This window comes from Ochotona curzoniae, unplaced genomic scaffold (assembly GCF_017591425.1).
Source record: "Ochotona curzoniae isolate NIBS_2020 unplaced genomic scaffold, NIBS_Ocur_1.0 contig_291, whole genome shotgun sequence".
Lineage (NCBI taxonomy): Eukaryota > Metazoa > Chordata > Mammalia > Lagomorpha > Ochotonidae > Ochotona > Ochotona curzoniae.
Genome location: NW_024465649.1, coordinates 10,242,554 through 10,268,307, shown reverse-complemented (window position 1 = coordinate 10,268,307; position 25,754 = coordinate 10,242,554). Strand labels below are relative to the sequence as shown.

The following is a 25,754-nucleotide window of genomic DNA, read 5'->3' as shown; positions in this document are numbered from 1 at the left end:
GTCTGTACAATATGATCATGTTCAACTTATGATTTAATTAGGGTGATATGGGTATCAAAGTTTTAAATACGTACAAGGGATTGTATAAAAATGTACAAGCTTCCTGGTCAGAGAGGTTTTAAGTACAAATTCAAATCAGTTGTGAATGAATGTAAGTACTAGAGCAACCCCAAAAGGGGAAACATCTATTTCTCCAAGATTTTAAGAGGCAAGCATCTACCTCTTGGCCTGCTATATTGCAGGTGCTTCAGAAATGTTTCACATCTTCCCTAAGTCAGAAATACTGTTGCGTACAATATCATCTTTGCTTTCAATGTGCCACTTGTCACCAAATGTAGACCTGAAGGAAGCATTATCACACCCTTTCCCTGCTCTTGAATGTACCAATGCTGATTACTTTTGGTCAACATTAAGTATCACTTACCTAAATTAGGCAGCGAAATGGAAAATGCACTGCTGATTGACAAAACACACACAAAAAAAGGTCAGTCATGTTGAGAAAAGGTAGCTGATACATCTCAAATAACATATTGGTGAAGTGGTGTTCTAGTACAGGTGCTTCTAGGCAAAGAGGTAGAGCAAACTTCAACAGCTTCATCCTGGTTAGAAAGCCCAAGCCTTCTAAATTCATCCTCACTGATTTCCTGAACCCCACTTCCTAACTGTACAACCTCACACTGCCTGTGCAGTGTGATCCTCACGCCTGGAATCCTGGCTAAGCTTCCAAGGCACCATCTGCATGGATGAGACTGGCAAGAGAGAACAACCTATTGATGTCTTAATGACATCTCTCCACAGACACTGCTCTCTGCCTTGATTACTTAAGCCAAAGTTTGGCTTAAATGGAGAATTCTGTCAGACAGAAATGCAAGGCAGCATGCTGCCCAGAGGGATAAGACATGTGATTTAGCAAGATTGTTTGGTCCCTTTCAAATTTCACAGTTAAAGAGATCACACAGAAGGATCAGATGTATCAGGAGAACATCCATGTATTTTAAGTATTTAAATTGACTGAAGAATTTATTCTAAATTCTGCCCTATATGTATTCTGAAATCCTCACTGTGGACCAGGCCCAAGTGCCAATTTATGAAATGTCCTACAGTTTTTGTCCTGCAGTAGTTTGAAGTTCAGTGAGGGAGATCAGCACTAAAGCATGCCAGTGAAAAGAGCATAATAAAGGAATGCATACAGGAACAGCACTGGGGGCGGGGGACAATCTGAACACTTAGGTAGCCATAGTTTCTTCTTAAAACGAACATCCGTGCCTATCTTACTGTAAGGACTGGACAAGCTGACCTCAGTGGATGGGCCTGGGGCAGGCATGCAGCATAAAGATCCCCACTGATTCTGTCTGCAGGACCATACTAGACGCTGCCAGCAGCATGACATGGAGGTGGCTATGAAGAAACATAGGTCATTGCATTCAGACACAGCTGACTCTGACCCTTGGTGTTGCTGTTTGGCTGCTAAGTGACTTTGGAAAAGTCATATACATTTTCAAGGCATAACTTTTTTTTCACCCGTGAAATGGAGAAACAAATTTATAACTCAGTGGATTATTGTAAGAATTAGACAACACATTTAAGTACTGAACATAAATACTGGGAGTTCCTCAACTGAATACCTGGTTGGCGTTTAAACATGGCTGCCATAGGTGTTCTGACTTGGAGAAGGCTTTCTTAACACTGGTTCCTTTGCTCTCATTATCATTGGGTCCAGGTAGTGGTAGCTCCAGTTTAAATATTTAAATGGAGTCCACAAACAACATCTGACATAATATCTCCTTCTGCTAGATGAATTATCCATTCAACAGATCTTAATTTAGTGTTAATTATGTATCAAAATCCTGCTCTCACAAAATGTTGACCCGTTGCTGCATATCAAAGATAGAATTCTAAAGGAGACTGTAAGTTCTATTACATTGTATGCAGGAAGAAAGTAGGACCTTTGTGTGCAAAAAAGTAAACAATTTATTCACAATTGCACTCTGAATGAGAACTGAAATTGTAGTTCAGAATCTGGGAGCTTGGCATCCTCAAACTGCTGACAAATTTGGAGCCTGCCCAGACTGTAAGATAACCTAGATCATCTGTGTGGAGGGCCAAGTCCAAATCCAAGACTTTGAGATGTAAGAAACCTCTGGCAGTGTTGCTCATCTCCCTTCCCTGCACATCACTGCTTTTCTAGGAGGTAACGATGGACTTGAAGGCATAAGAAAGCACTCAGGGAAATAATCAATCATGCAATATTTAGTAATGTAAACAGAAGTCATTGATGCCAAGGATGAAGAGAATAGTCTCCGCTCTGGACTTTGCTTAAAACATTCCTTTTAAAACGGCCAGCGTGGACCCAAACATGCCTCATTAGGTGGGACACAAAGAGTAGTTACACCTCCCTGGGGTATGGGGGATTTCTCTGCACACCCATCCTAAAAAAAAAAAATGTACTGTACCTCAGCTGATAACTGTATGGAATCAGGTTGAATATAAACTAAAATTGAACTGTCTATGAAGAAGTCACAGGATGTAGTTAAGAAACCGCATTTTCCTATCAGCATACTATTAATCAATACCATGTCAACTAATGCCATAAGGTTGTAAATGGCTGTTGATGTTATGTCGGGGCCTTCAATTGATTGGGATGATACTTTGCTGGCTTTACCTTCAGACCAGAGATGGTCTCACTAAGAAATCGTTGAACCCCCCTAGGATAAGATGCTGGACTTTATGCTTGGTAAATACTTCCAATGAAAGAACCTCAACTGAATTTGAACTGTGGTAACGCAGCAAAGTGGAGAAATCCACCATGGGGAGAAGGTTTCGGGAGGGGTAAGGGGGATCCCAGTGCCCATAACACTGTGTCACATAATGCAATGCAATTAATAAAATAAATTAATTAATTAAAAAACATTCCTTTTAACCTTTATTTACAAGTTTTTCCTCATCATTGTTTTGCAAAAGGTATGTGCTACTTTCCCAATAGTATCTTTGAATGTGATTCATTCAGAAATTTGCAAGAAAGAGATAGGCAATAATCAAAGGCTTGGGTTTCAATTCTGGTACCCTCTTCACTGCTTCTGAGAATTGGATAAAGAATACCAAACTGTGTGTCTACTAGGTTGGCTTTGTTACTTCCCTGCTAGGAAAAGAGCAAAAGAGACTTTTTACCTTATGTTTTCCTTTGTCTTGACTTTCTTCACCTTAAATCTTTTCTTTTCTTTCTGGAAGAAGTGCTGCAGTTTTTTAAGTGTTTCTTTTCCATCTAAACTAAGAGGAGTCACAAACTATGAATCATGTGGTACTGGGTAGTACCTATATCCTAAAGCTGGAAAGCTGCTGTGTTCAAATGCCAACAGCTAGGGTTCTCTCCTTTGGAGCATGCTATGAGGTCTCACATAGCAGTCGCCTCTTATGCCAGTAACTGTCAGTGCAAACTTTCATCCACCCAAGTTATTCTCTACGTTTGCAGACTTGATGGAACAAAGTCCCTTAGAGAAGATAATCCAGGGAAATAGAGTTTACAAACTTTTAGACAACATATAGTATAGGAATTCCTGGCTCATGAAATTCAGAACACTGCACTTCAACTTACTGACTGATACAGCAATGGTCATTACATTTGTTTCCCAGATGACAATTAAGATTCTTCTAGATTTCATTCTAGAGAAAGAAAGAGGCAGTGACGCATGATCCCACCTAGCATGTCCTGCCCACGATGTCCCTTTCTCTTTATCCTTTAAATATCTTGCTTTTGACCTTTGCTGCTTCCTTTTCATCTTGTAGCCTTAATAATTAAACTTGCAAATATACCATTAGAACAAATATTATCCTTTAAATAATGAATTGCTAGATATTAATGTCCAGCTCTCAGTCATGCAAAGGCATAGCTAAGTAATAGCCATTGATTTGCTCTGGGAAAAGCAACTGCAGAATTGAAGCAAGTTTTATTGGCACTTATTTCTCTTTTCTCATTATGTCCTAACACAATATCAAAGTCCTCTTCCCCGGGAAATGGCTATTTTCGCAAATGAGAAAGCAGTGTAATTTAAAATTTATAGCATATGATTGTACATAATCCCAAGCATCCTATATATCACCAGATAGTATTGCAATAGCTTATCACTGCTGTTATGTAAGTCTTCCCTAAGGGATGGTAAGTGGGGGAGAGAGAGTCAGTCATTCTCAAAGCTTGATTTTATGGACTAACAAGAAATACCATAAGCTGGAAATTCAAGGAAAAAACTCACTCTGTAGTTGAGCAGTTGTCATTTGTTTTGTAGATATCTTCATATATTTTATTATTTTCTTCTGAAATAAAAATTTTAATTATTAAAATTCAACAGATAAGCCTGATATTTAACAACACTATTTGCCTACCAGGCACTGGCATCTTGATTTTTTTATTCTTTGAAGTCATTTTTACTGAAATTTATGCACATGTTTCCACAAGAGTACAATAAAAATAATTAAACCGTTCTAAAGCAATATACATCTGAAAATTAACTATCACTTCTAACTTATCATAGCTTCAAAACTGATCTGCTTTAGTAAAAAAAAAAGTTGATTATCAATATAGTGTTTTCCCCATCCTTTTATTTTTGCTATATTTGGTACATATCTTCCAGGACCTATGAAACATTAGACCTTGTTCTGAATGCTGGAAAACAATGGAAAACCAGCTACATCTCAAATAATCTCTCCTGTTACAGTCAGCTCTGTTCAGCCTAGCACGTGAGCTTAACACACAGAGGTATGCTTTGATTCCACCCTGGTGACAGAATATAATGAAAGCAACTTTGGATTAAAGGACAGGCTTTGAGGCTCAATACTTGATCTAACAACATAAACATATTAGAACATTCACTTAATTTCTGTGCCTTAAAGTATTGGTTTAATTATCTCCAAGGTATTCCTCTATATTAAATTCTGGAATTTTTAAAAAGATTTATTTATGTTTATCAGAAAGGCATATTTACAGAGAGAAGGAGAGAGAGAGAAAAAGATCTTCAGTTCAATGGTTCACTTCCCCAGTGGCTTCAATGACTGGAACTGAGCCGATCCAGCGCCAGAAACCAGGAGCCTCTTCCAGGTCTCCCATGTGGGTACAGGGTCCCAAGGCTTAGGCCATCCTCTACTGTATGGCTAGACCACAAGTAGGAAGCTGAATGGGAAGTGGAACATCTGGGATATGATCCAGTGCTTATATGGAATTCTGGTATGTGCAAGGTGAGGATTTATAGGAGGGACAAAAATAATCTGAACAACATTTGATAGCCCTTCTTCATTAATTGGTCTTTTTTAAAAGATGTTGTTATTAATAGATAAAATTATACATATTTATAATATATTACATGAAGCTTTGACAATTATATCTAATTGTGAATGATTCAACATGTTATTGCAAACACGTTATCACAAATGCTATTTTTTTAGAAGATAGGGGTATGTATTTGGCACAGTGGTTAAAATCATACTTGAGATGCTCACTCCCAATATTAGTACAATAATTCAAATTCTGGCTCCACTTCCAGTTACAGCTTCCTGGGCGGTATCAGAATATGGCTCAAGTCATTGAGTCCTACCACCACATGAGAGACCCAGATTGAGTGATTGGGTTTTTGACCTGTGGCTAAACTCCAGTTACTGAGATTCTTAGCAAGTGAACCAGCAAGTATATTTCTTTCTCTCTCTCTCTCTCCCTCTCTCTCTCTCTCTCTGTCTCTTTCCCTTTTCTCTCCTCCCCTTTCAAATAAAAATGAATTGTTATTTAAAAGGTGATAAAATCATTACAGAAAATTTCTTCTAAACTATCTAGGGACCCATGCTATGGCATAGTCAGTTAAGCTGCTGCCTGCAGCATCAATATCCTCTAGGGGTACAAGTTGAAGTAGGTGTTTTGACTTTGATCTAGCTCCTTGGTAATATACCTGCAAAGGCAGCATAAGAAGACCCAAGTGCTTGGGACCTGTTACCCACATGGGAGACCCATATGAAGCTCTTGTTCTCCTTGCTTCCCCATGGCTCAGCCAGGTGCCATTTTTCCATTTGGGGAGGTGAACCAGCACATGGAAGATCTCTCTTTCTCCTTCTCTGTAACTAGGACTTTCAAATAAATTTAAAAATCTTTTATATAAAAGTCTACTGTCTCAGCAATTTTCATGTATACCACTCATTGTTAGTAACTGAAATCACATGTTTTATAACAGATCCCCTCAACTTATTCCTCTTGAGTAACTAAAATTGTGTTATCTTTTTACCAGTGTCTCCTTGTCATACATTATATACAGTGTCTTTTATTCATACATTAAATATTTTTTAATGTTTCACATGTGCCTGGCATTATGTTAATGACTGGAGAGAAAAGGTGGCTACAGTTTAGAGCGAATAGAGACACATGCATGCATAAAGGAGCTAACAGTGTAGATGGGAGATAGTCATTAAAGAATCACATAAACATCAAGCCACAGCTGCAACAAGAGCTGTGAAATAGAAGTCCATGCACCATGAGAATGTATTCCCTGATGCAATAATCATCAGACTGAAGTCAAGACAAAGAGTAAGTATGTCAGTTGGCAAGGGGCCTGGGGCAGGAAAGAGCATTCCAGGAGTTTCTACATGGAAGTTCCTGCACTGTGGCCTGGCAGATTGCAGAAGCTGGAAGGTCAGCACAACTGGCTCTCCAAGATGAAGACTGAGGGCAGTGACCTTCAATGTGAAGGTCAAGCAGTATTTTATATACATTTTAAATTATTTTTTTTTTACTTTAAGGTTTTTATTTATATGCGTTTTCACTATTTTTTACTTATATGAATTTAGTTATTTTTATTTATTTTGAAGTCAGAGACCAAGAGATAGATACAGAGAAGTCATCCATTCTTGCAATTGCCAGAAACCCAAACCTCAGTCCCTGTCTCCCAAAGTACCAGGCACTTGACCACTTCAGTTATTATCTGCTGCCATCCAGGGTTGCAGGGGGTAGGAAGCCGGATGTGAGGTGGAATGGAGACTAGAGCCCAGGCATTCTCACATGGGATTCAGGCTTTCCAAGAGGCATGCAGTGCATTACACCCATCCAAAATCATGCAGTTTGAGAACAGTCCTGTCATCAGACTTGCACTATGAAGAGATTGCCAAGGAAGTGCTTGACCAGGAATCTACTTCTTACCAGATGTCCTTGTGAACATCTTCAGATTCTAAGAGTTTCGTTTGCACATATCGTGACCACTTTTCCATCTCACCATCATGCCAACCATTCATTCCCACATCAAACATACGTAAAATAAATGACATCACACCTCAGCCACACACCCACTCTGTAATTCCTGCTGACGTGCTCAGAAATGCATCCATGTACTTACCCACATCTGAACTGAGGGAATTAGAAAAGTCTGGTTTTGGTCTATGGGAAAGAAGATACACAGACCCATAATTAACTTGGTAGACCTCCTGGACATGAACATGTTCATCTTGCAGCAAGGGCCTTACCGTTCTCTGGAGCACTCAACATCGTCATACATGTCCTCTGGAATGGGACTTCTCAAAAAGACCCCCGGCCCTGGAGGTTCCGTAGCCAGCTCCACAGCATGCACATAGCCATCTGGAAGGAAAACACAGACCCTCTCTGGAGATCATCTGTCCGCTTCTGTATAAATGCATTTTACACACATTTGTGGCATGGAAGTGGAAACCGGAAAAGGCAGATGAAATGAGCAAAAACTAAAATATCATCATGCTACATAATCCTCATGCAACCTGCACTATTTTACAGAGCCTTAGTTGTGAGGCCTGAAGGGTCTGAGGACAAAGACAGTAACACCTGCTCTGGGGTGGCTGTTTGACCAGCAGTTACGCTGCTGCTTGGAAGACTTTCCAGAGTGCCTGATTTCACTCGTACTTCCATCTTCAGTCCAACCTTCTGCTAATGTACGCCCTGGAAAGCAGCAGGTGATGGCTCAAGAACAGGGGTCCTTTCCATCCTTGATGGAGACCTGGGCTGAGTTCCAGGCTTGGGGCTTCGCCTTATCTCAGCCTTGGATGTTGAGGGTCCATTTGGGGAGTAAACCTTGCAGATGAAAGATCAGTATTTTTTTTCTCTCTCCCTTTCAAATAAAAAGAAAAAATATACAGAATTAAAAATTTTAAGATCGCATACTGGGCCCAGCGCTATGGCACAGTGGTTAAGGTCCTTGCCTTGCAAGCCCGGGCTCCCATATGGGCGCTGGTTCTAATCCCGGCAGCCCCGCTTCCCATCCAGCTCCCTGCCTGTGGCCTGGGAAAGCAGTCGAGGACGGCCCAAAAGTTTTGGGACCCTGCACCCGCGTGGGAGACCCGGAAGAGGTTCCTGGCTTCGGACCAGCTTAGCATCGTCCGTTGCACCCACTTGGGGAGTGAATCATCGTTTGGAAGATCTTCCTCTCTGTCTCTCCTCTCTGTATATCCGCCTTTCCAATAAAAAATAATAAAAATAAATCTTAAAAAAAAAATCGCATACTTTATTATGTTATTGTGGCAAAGATTAAACACATTTATACAAACTGCCTTTTCCCTGATAAAGCAGTAACTCTTTGATGGCTCCTCTTTTAATCTCTGGCCTCAAAATTTGAAGCTGTCTGAGGTTCACACTTAAGGCTTCTTTCTCCACATCTAGATGACCTTACCTAGTTATATGGCATTTTTTTTGCTTAAAGCAAACATTCTTAGATAGGTTGAGCACATGTTAATATGTATTATCAGTTAATGTTGGAATTAGAAGATCATGTACTCGGCTTAAAATGCATAAGGTTTCTCTGTACAGGTAGTTAGGCTACTAAATGCAAGTGCTGGCTTACTTCATAAACTCATCATAACTATAAAGCTGTTTCTTCTTGATCAGTTGGCATTGGTTAATATGTTTAGGACACAGATGAAAACTGCTTTCCAACATGAATTATTGATTAGAACTATGAGGCAATATACCAGAGAAATAAATAATAAGCAATTATATGGTACTAGTAGGTGAATGAAAAATAGTGTTGTATCCTTTAACAAGACATCACTCAACACGTAGGTTTGAAACCCTCTCCCTGAATGTCAGTTCCCAGAGGTATAAGGCCTTGTACTCTCTCAAATTCAGAGTAAATTTCTCCAGCATAAAATGGACATGCTAAACAAACAGTTGTTTAAGTCTTAGTTTGAGGCATTTGAAAAAACAAAAAAATTTTAATCTTTCTTTTTGGCTGAAGCAAATGTAAATTTACAGCCTCGTTTTGATCACAGATGACTCTCAAATTTACGTCTCACTATAGACATTACTCATGAATTACAGATATTCTGTCAACCTTCACACCATTTCCATTTGGATGCCTAAACATGTTGTGTTCCATAACAAACTCATGCTTTCTCACTGCAAGTTTGCTGTTCCTAAAGTTTGTCCTCTCTCAGTAAAAATGATAATCCCATCCATTTTGTTGCTCAGGCCCCAAACTTTGGACACATCTTTGTTTCTCTTTCCTATCAAATTTCCCCTCCAATGCACAGCCATCTGTTAGCACTACTGAAACTTTATCTGGAGTCTAAACATATCTCTCAGCTGCTCTGTGATGCATCCTTCCTCCAAGCAACTACCATCTTTTGCCCAAATGATTACAGTAATCTCCCAAAAAGCTGCTTGATTTACCCTACTTTCTATTTTCAAATCAGCCACCAGATCAATCTATTAAGTGCAATCAAACCAAGCCTTTTTGGTGCTGAGAATTTTTTTTTTAAGATTTATTTTATTTTTATTGGAAAGGTGGATATACAGAGAGGAGAGACAGAGAGGAAAATCTTCCATCCGATGATTCACTCCTCAGGTGGGCGCAACAGCTAGAGCTGAGTCAATCTGAAGCCAGGAACCTCTTCCGGGTCTCCTACGTAGGTTCAGGGTCCCAAAGCTTTGGGCTGTCCTTGACTGCTTTCCTGGGCCACAGGCAGGGAGGTGGATGGGAAGCAGGGCTGCTTGGATTAGAACCAGCGCCCATATGGGATCCCGGGCTTGCAAGGCAAGGACCATAACCACTGTGCCATAGCGCTTGGCCCGGTGCTGAGAATTTTAGACGGCCATTAAAAACCAAATTTCAAGAACTGTCAAAATTTCTGAAGCAGACTCTAAAGCCCCTTGCAGTCTCTGGGCCTGCTCTTTCAGTCACTCTACCACTCCGGCCTCCTTGCTGCTCCACTAACACCACAGGCTCCTGGCTCAGGGCTTCTGCCCTTCAGGTTGCCTCTCCCTACAACAGTCTTAGCCAAGATACATGGATGGCTCTTCTCTTCATGCTCTTTAGCTCTGCAAGGTCATCCATGTGCTTATGTAAAGTACAGCTCTAGCTACCAATCCCATCTAATTTTCTAATTTTTAATAGTATTTATCACCACTTTTTAATAATATGCAGCCACATAGTAACATTTTATTATTCATGTATTTGTTGTATTTCTCTGCAGATTGGAATTTACACAGGGATAGGGATTCTTGTGTATTTTGTTTATTACTATGCTCATATTACCTGAAACTAAAAGCATGGAAATATTTTTTGAATACTGAATTAATATATTATGTTTGTATTCTAGCCAGTATATTTAGTGTTTACCAATATGTTAAAATTTTTATACTTACCATCTACTATTTTATTTCACTTTGCCCTTCCTGTTATGTATTTAAGAGTTCTACTTTTTATTCTATTTTTGTCCTTCTTTATTTTTTTGGAAGGAAAATATGTTCTATCTTTTGAGTTGCTGTATTGTTTTAAAATTTAAAATATTTTATGTAGGAAGAGTATACATTTTGAAAATAAACAGCAACTTTTTCCAAATTAAACAATTTCAAGAACATGGAACAAAAACACAGCATAGCCAGTGTCTGGGATCTCCCATTTTGAACTTACTAGTCACCATCTGCCCCTCCCCCAACACTTCAGGGTAGCCACCATTTGACGCCATTGTTAGAGGTAAAGTCTGATCTTTGTGACCCTTATCCTTAAATGAGTTATTTACTGTGTATTTTTGGACATTGCTTACTTTAACATTGTGTTTGTGAGACCGATTCATATTTTTGCATATATTTGTAATTAATATGCTACTATTTATTTATCCACTGTACTTGTGATAGGTATTTTGAGCAGTTTTCAGTTTCAGGCTGTTGACAAAAGAGTTCTGCCATGAACATCTTGTGTATGTTTTTGGTGAACTGAAGAATGCATTTATATTAGTTTTATAAATAGACATGTAGCTTTAGGTTGTAGGATATGTATATATCTGATTTTAATATTACAATTATCCAAAATGATTATTGTAATTATAATCCCACAAAATGTGAGTTGCTCCGTAACTTCACAAATATTTGATATTTTCAGTATTTTGTGTTTTTGCTGTTTTCATGGGCAGTTGGAGATACTGCTTGAAGGTCTCACTTGTATTTCTCTAACAGTTAATAACATTGCCCCTTTGTCATATGTTTGCCTTTTAGGCATCTTCCTGTTGAATTGCCTGTTCAAATATTTTCCCCATTTCACAATATTTTTTCACTTTTATGACCGGTTCCTAGTTCACATTTTCCAATTATAAGGCAGATTTTGAAGGATGGAAAGAACACCAGGGAGTAGAGTGGAAGTAAAGGCACTCCAGTTTGAGGAACAAGACCGAGGAACACCACACGGCATGTAAGTACATGACACTGTGAACAGCTCAAGTGACATCGGGGAGTTGTGTGGCACCAGGCAAGACCAACTAGGTTGAAGATCTTAAGGGACCTTGAGTCCATTTTGTGATCTGTAAGAATCACACATATAGACTGCAGTGGATATCCACTTTGTCTATGTCTAGCCACATTTTTCCCCCCATATAACAGCTGTTCTTTTTCCTTGAGGAATCTTTCAATCTAATGGTATGTAGTTTAGACAGAATTTATTCTAATCCCAGTTTGAGGTGAATTTATCGCAGGGAGTGAGCCAGTAAGAACATTATATTCCTTATCTTCAATGATTGGTTTAGGGATAACATATGACCCATTCAAAGCCATTAAGACTAAGGTCTTGATCTTACACCTTTTTTTTTTTTTTAAGATAAAAAGTGCCCTTAGGATTTTTGTTTTGTTTTGTTTATTTTCTTGTGGTTTTTTTTTTTCAAATTTATTCATGGGGATAGGTTTTAGCCTGTCACTGTTTGGTCCCCTGCCACCCCAACGAAGGAATTTGTTTTCAGAAGGAAGCAAAATTAGAGACAGAAAAATGTGTTATTGAGGTTTTGTGAAAATGTGTCCTTGGATATTGTCCTGACTAGACTTTGTGCTAGGTGATCCTTTGCTTTGCTGAACATCTTATGATTCATTTAGTTTTGCTTACAATCAAGAGCTTTGATCAATAGGTAAGTAAAATGCAATCTGCAAGATATCTTCAAAGGATATCACACTGCACTGCTTCATTCGTGTGTCAAAGATGACACAAAGTGTTTCAAAGCATTACAAAGATGACAGGAACCAGTAGGAATTTAAAAGAATAATAAATAAAAAAAAAGCTATGTGCCCCTCTCAAACACTGTCTTTCAGATTTGGTCCTTAAAACCACTGTGGGATCTGTAGTATGTTCCATGTTTATAAAGGAAGAAATTGAGTTGGAGGAATATGAAGCTACTTATTACAGAGCCTAGATTCGCATTCAAGTTTTCTGCTTCTAATTCCAAAACTTTAAAGTATTGCATAATTGTCTCACTTTGGCAAACTACTTGGTACATAATAAATATTCAATAAACGCAAGAGTTCTTAAAATGGATTAAAATCATGATCATACTTAGTTTTAAAATAGTTTGGAAATGTTAGAGAGTATGAGGAAGAATTAAACTTACCTTGTCCTAGTGAATACGCAGGCAGCTTTGGGGCCTGAGAGAAGGCCCTTACGTGGTTGACCTCAACCCCAGCTTCCTGCTGCCCAGCCAGCATGCTGCTTCTGTCTTCATGGACTCTGATCATCTGGATTTTTCCAGATGCATCTACCTAAACATACATGACAAAGCATGTAGCATGGTGCTTTGACATGTCCAGTTAGTTCTTTGCTCATCCTGTGATCTTCATTCACTCATTTCTCATGGATAACAATTATTTATTTCTTACTTAAACCTGTTCTAGTAGATTCTGTTTTCTGCAGGCATGAACCACATCCTTCATTTACCTCCGAACTGGTGGTTCTACCTGGCACAAAGGCATTCCCATGAGGGACAGGCGGGCTACTGTGCAGTGCCAACCACAGGGGGCACTGTTTATATATCCTGTCTCCCGTAATCATTACAACACTTCGTGAAAAAAGAATCATCATATTGTCAGTCCTCTTGATACAGAGCTTGTTGAGGTAAATAGCTTGCCTCTGTTGCTACTTGTAGTTCTCTATCAAGGCAGGGCTCGAACCCAGAGCCCTGGGTTTTAGTCACTGAGGGATGGATGCAGATAATCCTTTCTCCTTGCATTTCATCTTTCTGCCCAGTGTTTTTCAATTCCCTTTTCATCCACCGCTAGTCAAGGTAAGACAGTCTGAATTCTGAAAGTAAAGACAGGTGATGTACAGGGTGATCATGAAGATGAAATACACATTTTGATTAGGATACAAAGTGATTAGTGGTATTCACAGCAGTAATGCTGATACCATCTTAAGAGGAAAAAGAGTTTACTACTCTCGCCTACAACAAAGCTAAGGAAAATCTTTAAAAAAACATGTTTTATAAAACTATTTTATAAGAATAGACATAGATGGATGAGATGGCAGAACATCATAGCAAAGGAATAGAATTGTTGAAGTGTTGGAAATCTTTTAATGTGGCATGAATGGAGGAGGGGTGTAGGGAGGAGGGAGGAGCTTAAGGAAAGTGGGAAGAAAGGTTGGACATGAACCTAACAAGACAGAGCAGAGCTGCATTAAGGGGGTTCTGGAGGCAAAGCAAAGTTTGGGTTTTGTTTCTTAGTTTCGGAAAACCTGTCATGGGAGAAAACAGACCCATATTTACTTTTCAGAAAGATGTAGACAATTTGACAGAAAGAGACATGCGAAAAGAGAAGAATTAGAAGCATTTTGGCCATCAAGTGTTTTCTAATCATCAAAAGAAACAGAGATGTTGCCATCCCTCCTACTAAACCAAGTGGACAGAAGACTGACACTATCTAATGCCTTTACATGGGTACCTGGGAAAAGCCAATGCAATAAACAGGTATAAAGCATGCAATAGCCTCACTTTTTGGTAAGATCTTGGACAAACTATGAGGAGAAAAAGAAGACAGGATGCAGTTTAACTCACATGGCCAAGAATGACATTTTTTAAATAGGGAGAGATAAGACAGCAATGAAATCAACATTTTACACAAAAACAGTGACTGCCATGCTTAGACACTGTCCTCTAATGAAGCAGTAGCCTGATTGTCTTAGAACTGTCTTTTAGGGTGTTCAATCACAATGCGGTAACTATCTACGGATTTATTTCTATTCTCAAACAGTACTGTGTAGCTAAACCACTTCCGTCACTCACCTAAAATGTGCCAAGCAACTTGTAGCAGTGTCAAAATCTCAAGCAAGCTTGCTTCATGGAAATGAAAAGGGACTTCATGGTGCGGCCTGACCCTATGCTTGGCTCCTGTCATATAGGTAGTACTGGAGCAATGCAGACGCCTGCTTCTTCCAGTCCAGCACCTTTCTTCCTGGTCTTCTGTTCCTTTTCTCAGATATTCTGATCAACCCCTCCTGATCACCGTCCTTAGCACTCACTAAAGGCATTGCTCTTATCTTCTGGACTTGACACTGATGTTGCTTGATTTTACTCCCCTGCACTGCACGCTTCTTTTCTTCTGTTCTTTGCATTATGCTACTCCATGATACTGTGGAAACACTCATGTTGCTTTAGCTGGCCCGCCCAACAGTTCAGGACTACAGTGCCAACACTGCTGCTTGTTTTAAGCAGCTCTGTATATGGCACTGGTACACTTTGTTACCAAAATACAGACACATCCTAAACAAATACCTAGGATTATTTTGAACCTGGAAGGAACCCTGGTGATTACTATTGCTTAAGTCTACCACCATACTTCTTAAAGAGAATACTGTCCATTGGAGACAAACAAATGACACTTGCAGTGTTTAATATTAATTACAGTAGCAATAGCACTTGTTGTTTTTATAGTAGCTGGTGGTTATTGAAGCTTTTATGCAAACTATTTCCTCGTTTCCCAAACAAGATAGAATGGGATGAAGTCATATAGATGTTGTTAATTCTAATTTTACAGATGAGGTGGTGGAGTTCAGAGATGTAGTCACTCTTTTAAGTGGGGCTTTAAGACACCAGACATAAGGAAATCCTCATTCCATGGCTTTCAAATGCAGGGACAAATTTTTGGATTTCTTGGGTCCACCTAATTTCATGTAAGAGTAATCTCCAAATTCATGTTAATTGAGAGATAGCACCTCTGGGAGGTGATTTGGGTCATATTGGATCTGCCTTCAGGAATGGACTCATCATGAATTAATGATCATCAAGGGAGTAGCTTTGATATAGAAACCAGCTCTTTTGGCTTACTAGGCAAGTCTCTCCACGTGCTGCCTTCTGCTATGCTATGAAGCAGTGAGAAAACCTTTAACAGATGCCATCCTCCAGAACCATAAGCCAAGTATACTTCTGTTCCTCTTATGTATTCTGTTTTAGAACAAGAGAAAAGGAAATAACACAGATGGCACTTGACAGGTGAGTGCTTCTTTTGTGTTTGTACTTGGGGTGCCCTGTTGGCCTGTTCTAGACCCTGTCCTGTTTTCATGCTATTATTCTGTGCTAATAAATGGAAATTCAGCCTGGAGCTTAGGGTTTTGTCTTGTCTATCGAGGATACCTGATACCCTCTATAACTTCTGACTCTGTGCCCCTATAACTCAGCAGGTCTCAGCCTCTAGGAATCGCCCTCGGGAACTGATTCTGTTCTAGGTCTGAACTGTATGTTTATCCAGCAGTCTGGAACTCAGCTACCTTTAAAGGATGGGTTGAAGGCAGATCTTTCTCAGATTTGGGAGGTTCCAATTTGTATGGCTCTTTTCCCTTCATGTTTTTATCTTCGTATTCATGTTCAAGGCTGAAATGTAAAGAGATATTGGGGGAAAATAAATCAGAATGTTTATATTGCAGTGTTCAATTCTAAGTAGAATGAATGAGAAAACTGAGTTTAAACTATATATATATACATATATATAATTTAAACATATATATGTTTTTAAGATAAAGGGACTAGAATTGGATCAATCATATAGACAGCTTTCCTAGGTTCTGCCTAATCCAACTAATTCCAGATATTAATTCTTGCTTAAACTCTCCTAACGCCCCATTGTCTGTTGGGATAAAGTGTAAGTCTCTTGTAACATGGATCCTAGCTTTTATTCTAATTCCATCTTGTTCTTTGTTCTTTTCCTCTGCTTTGTTTGTTTTTAAGCCTCACCTCTGTGTTTTCACACAATGAATAGCAGAAATTATATTAGATTATAATTTCCCATTGATTTGACCATTTCCCCTACAAATCACCTTCCCTATTCCCAGCAATCAGATCCCATATCCATCTGTGATCAATGACAGAATTGTGTTTATTTTCATGCTCTTGAATCCAGCAGTATTTGAATAGAACAAAGGCTCAATGAGTACTGAACTAGTTTTCCTTTTCACATGTACATAGCATGGTGTTTAGTACTACAGAACAAATTATTACGATCATGAATTTAGCACTGATGGGAACACAAGGAGCCATAGATAATCTGCACAGCTGAAGCAAATTATTATCCTGCAATTCAGAATTCCCTGGTTTTCAAATTTAACCAGACATCCTGAGAGTTGCTCCTCTAGTACCCACTGACCTTGCTTCTTCTAATGCATTAGAAAGAACTTAAGAGATAAAGGAGAGTCAAAAGAAGCTAGTAGGAGCTTGCTTGTTCTAGGGCCAAGCTCTGGATCCAGGAAGAATAGAGCTCTCTGGAAAACACCGTAAACAGTAAATATTACCCTCCCCCCCCCCAACATAAAAGGTGCTCTATGCTTTGGAGGCATTAAAGAAAGTGGCATGTTAGCAAGCAAGCAAGCTTTGTATTGTGATATCAATGCATACATGTGTGTACCACGCAGCAGAGCTACAGACAAGGAAGTGCCTACTTCTCTGGAGGGAGGGGGATCAACGAAGGCTTCTTACAAGAGGGGGCTTTGTTGGAATAGAGCTTGCTAGGCTGTTAAGTTGGAGTGAATTGATAAATTACACGAGCAAAGGCAAAGGCATTTGAAATAGCCTTGTGAACGGATTCCTGATATGTATTGGATACACAGGGTCTACTTCATGAGTGAAGTGTGGACTAGAGTGAAGCCAGGTCAGGTGGAAAAGCCAGGTACCATCACCAAGCACTTTCCATGCACCAGCCACCCTGTATGGTGATGGGGAAACTGAACCAAATCAGTCACTGGAGACTTAGCTGTCCATTCAGGAAACCAGTTCCGCTGTCGAAGGGCTCAGGGTTGGACTTTTTTTTTTTTTTTTTAAGATGAAACTCACCTGCAACTTTCATGGAGAAAATTCTTCCAAGGCTGAAAGAAAAGAGAAAACCACACTTTTTTGTAAAATAAATAATCACAATCAAACTGTGTGATTTGACTATATATCACGGGAGACTACACTAAAAGTTGAGGAGGATCATATTGCAATATGGAGTTAGGGCCAACACAGACAGCAGGAAGCTCTGAGAATCGTTGCCCATGAAGCTAAACATCATTCTCCAAACATTTCTGAAATAGTGGTGCTTGACTCAGGAAATGCATTGTTTAACTCAGAAAAGATATTTTTTCTCTGTACACCTTTCTAGAAATATATTCATAGAATAAAGGACTTCTGAATCATATGAGGAAATATGAATTTGTGACATGTAAAAAATGTTTCAGAGGACACAATACCTACAGGCACGAAGGCAACTGAATCTGGAAATTTTCCCTTGCCCATTCTTCATGAATGTATTCTCTGATGAAAACCCAGCTCTTCCATGATTTGGCTTCCCTACAGTTAGGTGCTAGCAATTACAATATAATCTCATATTTATCCAGTCATCATGTATCTGTTGCCATCAATTTGTTGGAATCTAGCCGCAAACACTAAATGAAATATAAGCTTGCTAAGCATCTAAAATCCATCCATATTTTTCAGGCATAAAAGCTTATATACTCTTATTTGGGACGAGTTCTGTCCTATATCACTTATACATGCAGTAAATTAGATATTATATCAGCATCAGTATAAGTAACAGGGACCTTATTTTACTTGTTTACCGATTATGTGATCTCAGCTTTGATGTTGTTTTCTACAAGATGGGAGCAGTGACAGCAGTTCACAGGCAGCTCTGGGCAATAAGGGATATCAGGTTTTCACAAGTGCCCGGCATGCAATAGGTACTTGGTATATGCTTGAGCACAAGAGAGGTCCATTGTTAGACACCAAGAGGTTGACATTAGGAAGAAATAATCATCAGAAAGGAGAAGACAATGACAGAAAAGAGATTTGTGGTGGCTTTCTGTGAAGACAAGTTCTTTCACATGAGCCCAACAGGAACTATGTCCACCCAGTTCTTTATAATCAAGAATGTATCCAAGTCATCAGGAAATGATAAGAGAGATGCTATTCACTTGGCCTAAAACAATGTAGAGATGACTACAAAACATCTGATTAAAAGGTGTAAAATTGGAGAAATCAAGATGACAGAATAGGGTAAGGACACGTTTAAACAAATGGACACTTTCCACTGCTTTCAATGTGGAAATGTGGTGTTGTAGTGACTGACATTCCAGTGGTATTTAGCTAACGGCCATCTGAACTCCACCAGCAACCAGGTGGGAAGGGACTTTCACTGGGAGCTTGGGAGGTGAACCCAGACAAAGAACTGTCCATCCTGCTGGTCTATTTGATTTGACCAGGAGCAGAGAAGGAACAGCAGATCCCACACGGGCAGTATGAGAACAGGGTGGATTTCACAGTCCAGTCAGCCCCTAGAGCCGAATCAGGTGCCATTTTGCCTAAGGAGGCAAAGGCAAGGGAAAGGACTGAGCATGCACTGAGCTGGGAGTGAACTCATTGCTGACTCAGTGAACTACATCAACGTGGCATTCTACAGGTTCCAACCAAGACAAGTCTGGGTAGCCCTCAGACCTGATGGCCAGCAGATCAAGAACTCTAGTAGTGGTATGTCAGGTGCCATTTTGTACACTGTGGCAAAAACTTCAGGACTGCAGAGGATAACAGTGAACTGTGCATGTGCTGAGCTCCTGAGAACTCACTGAGTTTCATGGGTTGCACTGGTCCCACAGGAAAATAATACAAACTGTGGCATTGTACGGGTCAAAATAGGTCCGTTGGCACCCAGACCTATTGTCCAACAAGTTCCGACAAGATCAGCGCCACCAACAACCTAACTAGATAGGACACCTGGTGTCTCTTTAATCCTGGAACCCACTCCAACCAGAAGAGGGAGACAGGTTGCAGAGACAACAGTGCAGCCTCAGCACGGTATCACAGGAGGTGGAGAGTGGTGAGCCAGGAGTTGGGGCTACGAAGTTCTTTGTGGAAATCTAACATAAGAACACAGACCTGGAACTCACTGGAGGGAGTAGAACAATTGGCTGCAAGCAAAGAGTTGTGTACCAACTTCAATAAGTAAAATCAAACTATAGACCTGTGGTTGACACAGCTTAGAAATCTGCCCCAAGAAGAAGACTCTGCTAACCAGAAGTACAATGATCAAGAGCAAAAGAAGAGACAAAGGCACAACAAATATTACTGAAAACTCCCCTGCAAAGGAGAAAAACCCTATGCTAATCTCAGAATTAACTGAGGAAGATATCAAGAAAATGGGGAACACAGAATTCAGAAAACTGATTTTAAAGCTTCTGATAAAAAATGAGAAGCATATATAAGAGTTCAAAGAATTTAAGGAATATTTTACACAAGCAATAGCAGCAATAAAGCAAATCAAGGCTGATATATCAGAAATGAAGAACACAGTGGAGCAAATTAAAAGTACAGTGGAGAATCTCCAAAATAGATTGAAGCAAGCAGAAGAAAGAATCTCAGAATTGGAAGATATCTCCTGTCACCAGTGGGAAGAAAACAAAAAGTTGGAAGCAGAGCTGGATCAGGCCAAAAAAAGTATTCAAGAACTGAAAGACACCATTAAGAGGCCAAATATAAGAGTTATGGAAGTCCCAGAAGGTACAGAAAGAGAAACTGGTTTTGCAAACATATTTAATGAAATAATAAAGGAACATTTCCCTAATCTGGAGAAAGAACTGGGAAACAAGATCCAGAAGGGGCACAGAACTCCCAACAGGCTTGATCAAAAGTGATCTTCACCAAGACACATGATCATCAAGCTCTCTTCAATTGAACATAAGGAAAAGATCCTTAAATGTGCACGTGAAAAAAATCAATTGACATATAAAGGAATGCCAAGTAAACTCACAGGAGATCTCTCACAGGAAACTCTATAGGCAAGAAGAGAATGGAGTGACATATTCCAGATTCTAAAAGAAAACAAAATTGTTGGCCTAGGATAAAATACCCAGCAAAGCTTTCTTTCGTCTTTGAAAATGAAATAAAATTCTTCCACAGTAAAGAAAAAGTTAAAAGAATATGCCTCTTCCCTACCTGCCCTACAAATGATACTTCAAGTTGTTCTCTTGACAGAGAAGAAGAATAGCACCTACCGAAACCAAAGGCAAACAGGAAGAACATCCCAGTAAAATGACAACAGAAGACTAAATCAATGAACAACCCATTCCTAAAATGACAGGACCAAAGTACCACCTATACATATTAACCCTGAATTTAAATGGCTTCAGCTCAATCAAACGTCATAGATTAGTAGACTGGATTAAAAAACAAAACCCATCTATTTGTTGCATATATAGGAGACACATTTCACCAATAAAAATCAGCGGAAACTATATTGCATGGGTTTTGATGTCTTCTGTTAGTTTCACCTCTTCAAAACACTTTCTTCTGATTAAATCATTCAGTGACTCATAGATCATGCAGTGGCATCTTTTTCTGCAAGAACGTTCTTGATTTTCATTTCTTTAGCTACATGTTAGTCATGTAGTAGCATGTCATTTAACTTCATGTTGTTGCTAATTTCTTTTTTCTTCCTGATGTTGATTGTGTTTTGTGGCTTTTCATTTAAGGGGCTGTGTAATGGAGACTGTCATATCTAGCAACATGTTATTCAACTTCATGGCATTGTAAATTTCTATTTTTCTTTCTATTGCTGATTTTGTATTATGACTTTTCATTTGAGGGGACATACAGTAGCTGTAAAATGGAGACTAACATATCCACATGTGAGTATACAATGTAGTATGCATTTCTACTTCCAAAGATGGACTTACAATGAAAATGTTTACTATATCCTGACAATAGGATGCTGGACTCTGTGCCATTGTCCATGCCCGCAATGATGGACATATGAGTGAGTATGAAGAACTATACTTTAGTAATTATAATGGAGGAACCAGGTGAGGGGGATTGGGGCTGGGATAAGGAAAATATCAGGAGCATATGGAAGTGTATCATAAAATGATGATGATAATAATAATAATAAAATGTAAAAAAATTTGAAAATACTTTCCTGTTATTTTATTTGAATGGAATAAATTTCAGCCATGTGGAGGGTTCATTTTTGTCAAACACTGCATAAAGCAGACAGAAATGAATTCATTGCAATTGAAAAATGAAAGAAAAGAAAAGCAGAGAGCACCTCCATAGCAGGTACTGTTACTTGCCTAAATTTTAGGGTAAAAACAAATTTCATGTACAAGCTTTATTGCTAGGAAGTAGTGATGGTTTCATCCCCTCTCCTTCCCTGTCCTTTTTAACCAATGCAACTCTATGGAGATGTCCACTCTGTGATGAAAGAACATGACTCAATTTCTAATTTGCATGCCTGGTGCGTCCATGTGGAGTTAGCTGGCCACAAGAAGCAAGCTGTTGAGGTTCTGGAAAAGACAGAGAAGGGTGTGGAAGGGGCCAGGAGAGAGCCTAACCTGAGTATGGACTCCCACAGTAAGTGGTAGTGGGACCTGCATGCAAAGGGGCAAGGGGTGCTTGCCTTCCTGCTCCCAGGTTCCTCCAGCTTCCCACACACTCTAGGGCACAGGCATTAGTACATATTCTGCTGGCCGTGAATGGAAGCTGTCCAGGGACCAGAGCCACTGAAATTCTCTCAGCAGACCCATTCAGGCTAAATTGTCAGAATAGTACTGAGTCTGAAGGTGACTTCAAGGTAGAGCATACTAGCTGAGACTGGTGATGCAACAGGGGTTGGAAAAAAGCCCAGAGCCCTGTGGAGATAGATGAGAACTCAGGGCAGAGAAGTCTTTAGCAGGATGTTGGATGACAGAGCGGCTGGGAAAGGAAGGACCTGATCGCTTAGACCACCTTCTTGTGCTCTCAGCAACCTCAGAATCCTACCTACTAGGGACCAAAACCTGCTTCTAGGTCCAATCTTAAACAACAATATCTGTCTGTTCTCACTCTATTTTATCATTGCCGTGCATTTGGGGAATTTATGTGTCTTGTGAAAAATTAAAATTGCTCACTTTATTGCCCTCCAACCTTAAAGCTCTAAAATGTCACTTGACATTGTGACCGGACATGCTCTCCGTCAGGGACCAGGCACCTCTAAGGCAGAAGAGCATCTGCCCCTGTAGCTGAGGCCATGATGAGGTCATCTGATATGACTGTTGCAAAGATAGCAGGGGATGGGGACAGAGATGGACAGCAGCCTTTCTGAAAGGAGTGAAACCGCCCAAATCTGAGAAGTGGCATGGAGCCAGGGCAGGAGGGGCATGCCTAGGGAGGAGACTCAGGCTGCCTTAGTCTCTTTGCCACATTTCCTTAAAGTCCAACTTAGGGAATGTTCATACAACAAAAATGAATATAAAATCCTCTTTAAGGAGATGTATAGTAACTGCATAATGGAGACTATCACATCCAAATGTGAGGATACAATACAGTATGCATCACTACTTCCAGACAAAGATGGACTCCCAATGAAACTGTTAAATACATCTTGACAGTAGGATCCTGGACTCTGCCATTGCCCATGCCCACAATGATGGACATATGACTGTTTATGAAGAACTATATTATAGTCATAATATATGGGAACTCAGTGTGGGGAGGGACTTGGGAAAGGGTAAGGGAAATCCCAGGGCCTATGGAACTGTACCATAAAGTAATAATAATAATAATAATAATAGTAAAATAAATAAATAAATAAATCTTGAAAAAAATAACAGATCAGAAACTTAACAGATTGTTCCCTATCAACTTCCAGCAGCAAGTCATTAGGAAAATGTCCAATCATGGCTTCCTAAAGCAGGAACGCCAACAGCAAAAAATGTATGCCCTCAGAACACATTTAACCTAGAATAGCATTTCCAGTGGCAGCAACTCCAAATTTTCTTGTCACTTTGTGCCTCATTGATTCCTTCTGTATCAGAGCTAATTTTCTAAAGCAGAACATGCTCCCTTGGTTTGTACCTGGAGACTGCGTGTTGGTCTGGGTGTGCAGCTTTACAAACTGAAAGTAAGCTGAATCATGACTTGCAGGTACAAGGCCTGATCTCTGCTGTCACAGCCTAGACCTTGGTCTGCCATTCCAGATCAGCGATGCTAATGAACACTGGTCTGAAACAGCCAGGCCAGTTTTCTAAAACTAACGGTGGAGGCCTGCACACCAGTTATAAAGTACTTTGTTATTTGTTGACGTCACCAGAGAAGGGAAGCCTCTTTGACCCTTTCTATACCTATTAATAGAAATATTGGTTGGATTTTTTTTAGTTCCAAAGTGTGTGCACAAATTAATACTTCATAGTAACATGTGTAAGAAAATCCAAGTAGAGAGAAGAACGTTCTAGACTAAATGTACCTGGTAAGAAAAGAGTAGCACCTTAACTGACACTGAAAAAAGAAATAACATTTGAGACCCCACAGTATGGTATGTGCTGTACTTGGTTCAACACCACAAGAATTGGTTCTCTAGTGTAATGTGCTTCTATTCTCACATCCACAGTAACTGCAGAAATAGACTTCCTGTTTTCTTGTAGAACACTACATTTTAAGTAAAACACAGGTAAGGCTCAAGGAGGGCAGTGGCTGTTTCCAGCTCTTACTAACAATCTGTCCATCAGTGTTTATCTTCATTCTCAGAAGATGTGGATGTTGCATTATTCCTATTTTTTTAGGTGAGGAAACAGATTCAAGATTACATATTCTATGGCTGTGATTAGGCCGGAAGTGATTTAGTATGGGTCCTAATCTAGTCACTACTTCATTGCTTTCAAAGTTGCATCTTGTATTAAAGAAGCTCAGAAAGCATGCCTTGGAGGATAGGGTTGTTTCTTTCAACAAACAGCATATACAAATTTGTCTTCTGCCAAATATCCCTTATTTAGGAAAGGGTCAGTTATTAAAAGCCCATTGGCACTGGCTGCCCCAAGTAGAGGTTGGAAATAGAATAGTCATCTCCTCCCATCATATCACGCATTATCTTCCATTAATCAGAGCTGTGCTTTGGTATCCTAGGAGCTGGAGTCTGGAAAAGCCTCAGAAATAGAAAAAAAGCAAAAAGGAAAAAAAAAAAACTTTATTCTCTCCTGAAAGAACCTACACACCAGAATGATCTTGTACACTTGAGTGACTGAGGTTTACCAGTTGGTGTAGAGATGGGAAACAATACCTGTTGGAATTCTTCAAGTGTAACTTCGTATGTTTCTAAAAAACAAATAAACACATAAAACAATTATTTTAAGGCAGCTTATCTATCCATTTCTTACAGTACCTGGAATTATGAAACATCATGAGTTCAGTTTTCTTAGCTTTGGCAACATCAGCCCACCCAGGGCTCATGGAATTAGGAAGTTTTGGCGTTACTCATCACGGTTTTAATTCCTGTGGGGATTTCTCGAATGGAAACTTATAGTCAATGAAAATGAATTAAAACACTTTAATTTCCTGTTTTAATAATACTACACAATTCTTGTGTCTGAATGTCACATGGGGTAAAACAAAAAAAAAAACAGTGGGGTTCTAAGAATTTTTTTAGAAACTTTCACAAAATCTCAGGGTTTATAAAAGTCTGAAAGCACGGGTGCTTCTGAACAGAAGTTGGCAGAGCTCTGAGCACATCTGAATATGCCTACCAAGCATTACCTTCTGTACTACAAACCTCACAAAGGCTCCCAGGGGATGGTCTTCCCTGCTTCCTTGGCATTCATTGCTGCTCTGAATCAAACCAAAGGACGAAAAAAAGTACTGGCGACATCAGAAGATAACCTCCCTACTTGCCACCCTTACAAAGGTGCCATTTAGATTCCTCACTCTTGGGGGGTAAAGTAAGCAAGAAAGAGCTACACTGAATTAGCATTTGTTCAAGGTGTGAGACAGATGATTTATTATTATAATTTTTACCTATGGACATCCAACTGCTCCGACCGCGTTTTATGAAAAGGCCATCTATCCCCTGATGAATTGCTCTTGCATCTCTACAACATTAAAAAAAATCAGTTGGCTGTATTTTGTACAACTCCACTCTGAGCTTTGTTAGGTTTCACTATTCTGTCTCTGACAGCACCTCACAGTCTTGACCACGATGATGTGAGTCTGATAACTGAATAAATACACCTTTAATATTTCAAATTTAGCTAATCATGTTT

The 25,754-nt window shown here is 39.5% G+C and overlaps 1 protein-coding gene across 1 annotated transcript in view; it reads right to left on the bottom strand.

Annotated features, from left to right (window-relative positions):
• Positions 1-25,754, bottom strand: part of FYB2 (FYN binding protein 2) — a 90,566-nt gene that overhangs the window by 20,575 nt on the left and 44,237 nt on the right. The window contains 9 exon segments of the mRNA XM_040978605.1: positions 425-453; positions 3,169-3,267; positions 4,248-4,308; positions 7,359-7,399; positions 7,486-7,597; positions 12,853-13,000; positions 15,999-16,101; positions 17,554-17,585; positions 24,779-24,813. Of these exon segments, the coding sequence (XP_040834539.1) occupies positions 425-453; positions 3,169-3,267; positions 4,248-4,308; positions 7,359-7,399; positions 7,486-7,597; positions 12,853-13,000; positions 15,999-16,101; positions 17,554-17,585; positions 24,779-24,813 (660 nt within the window).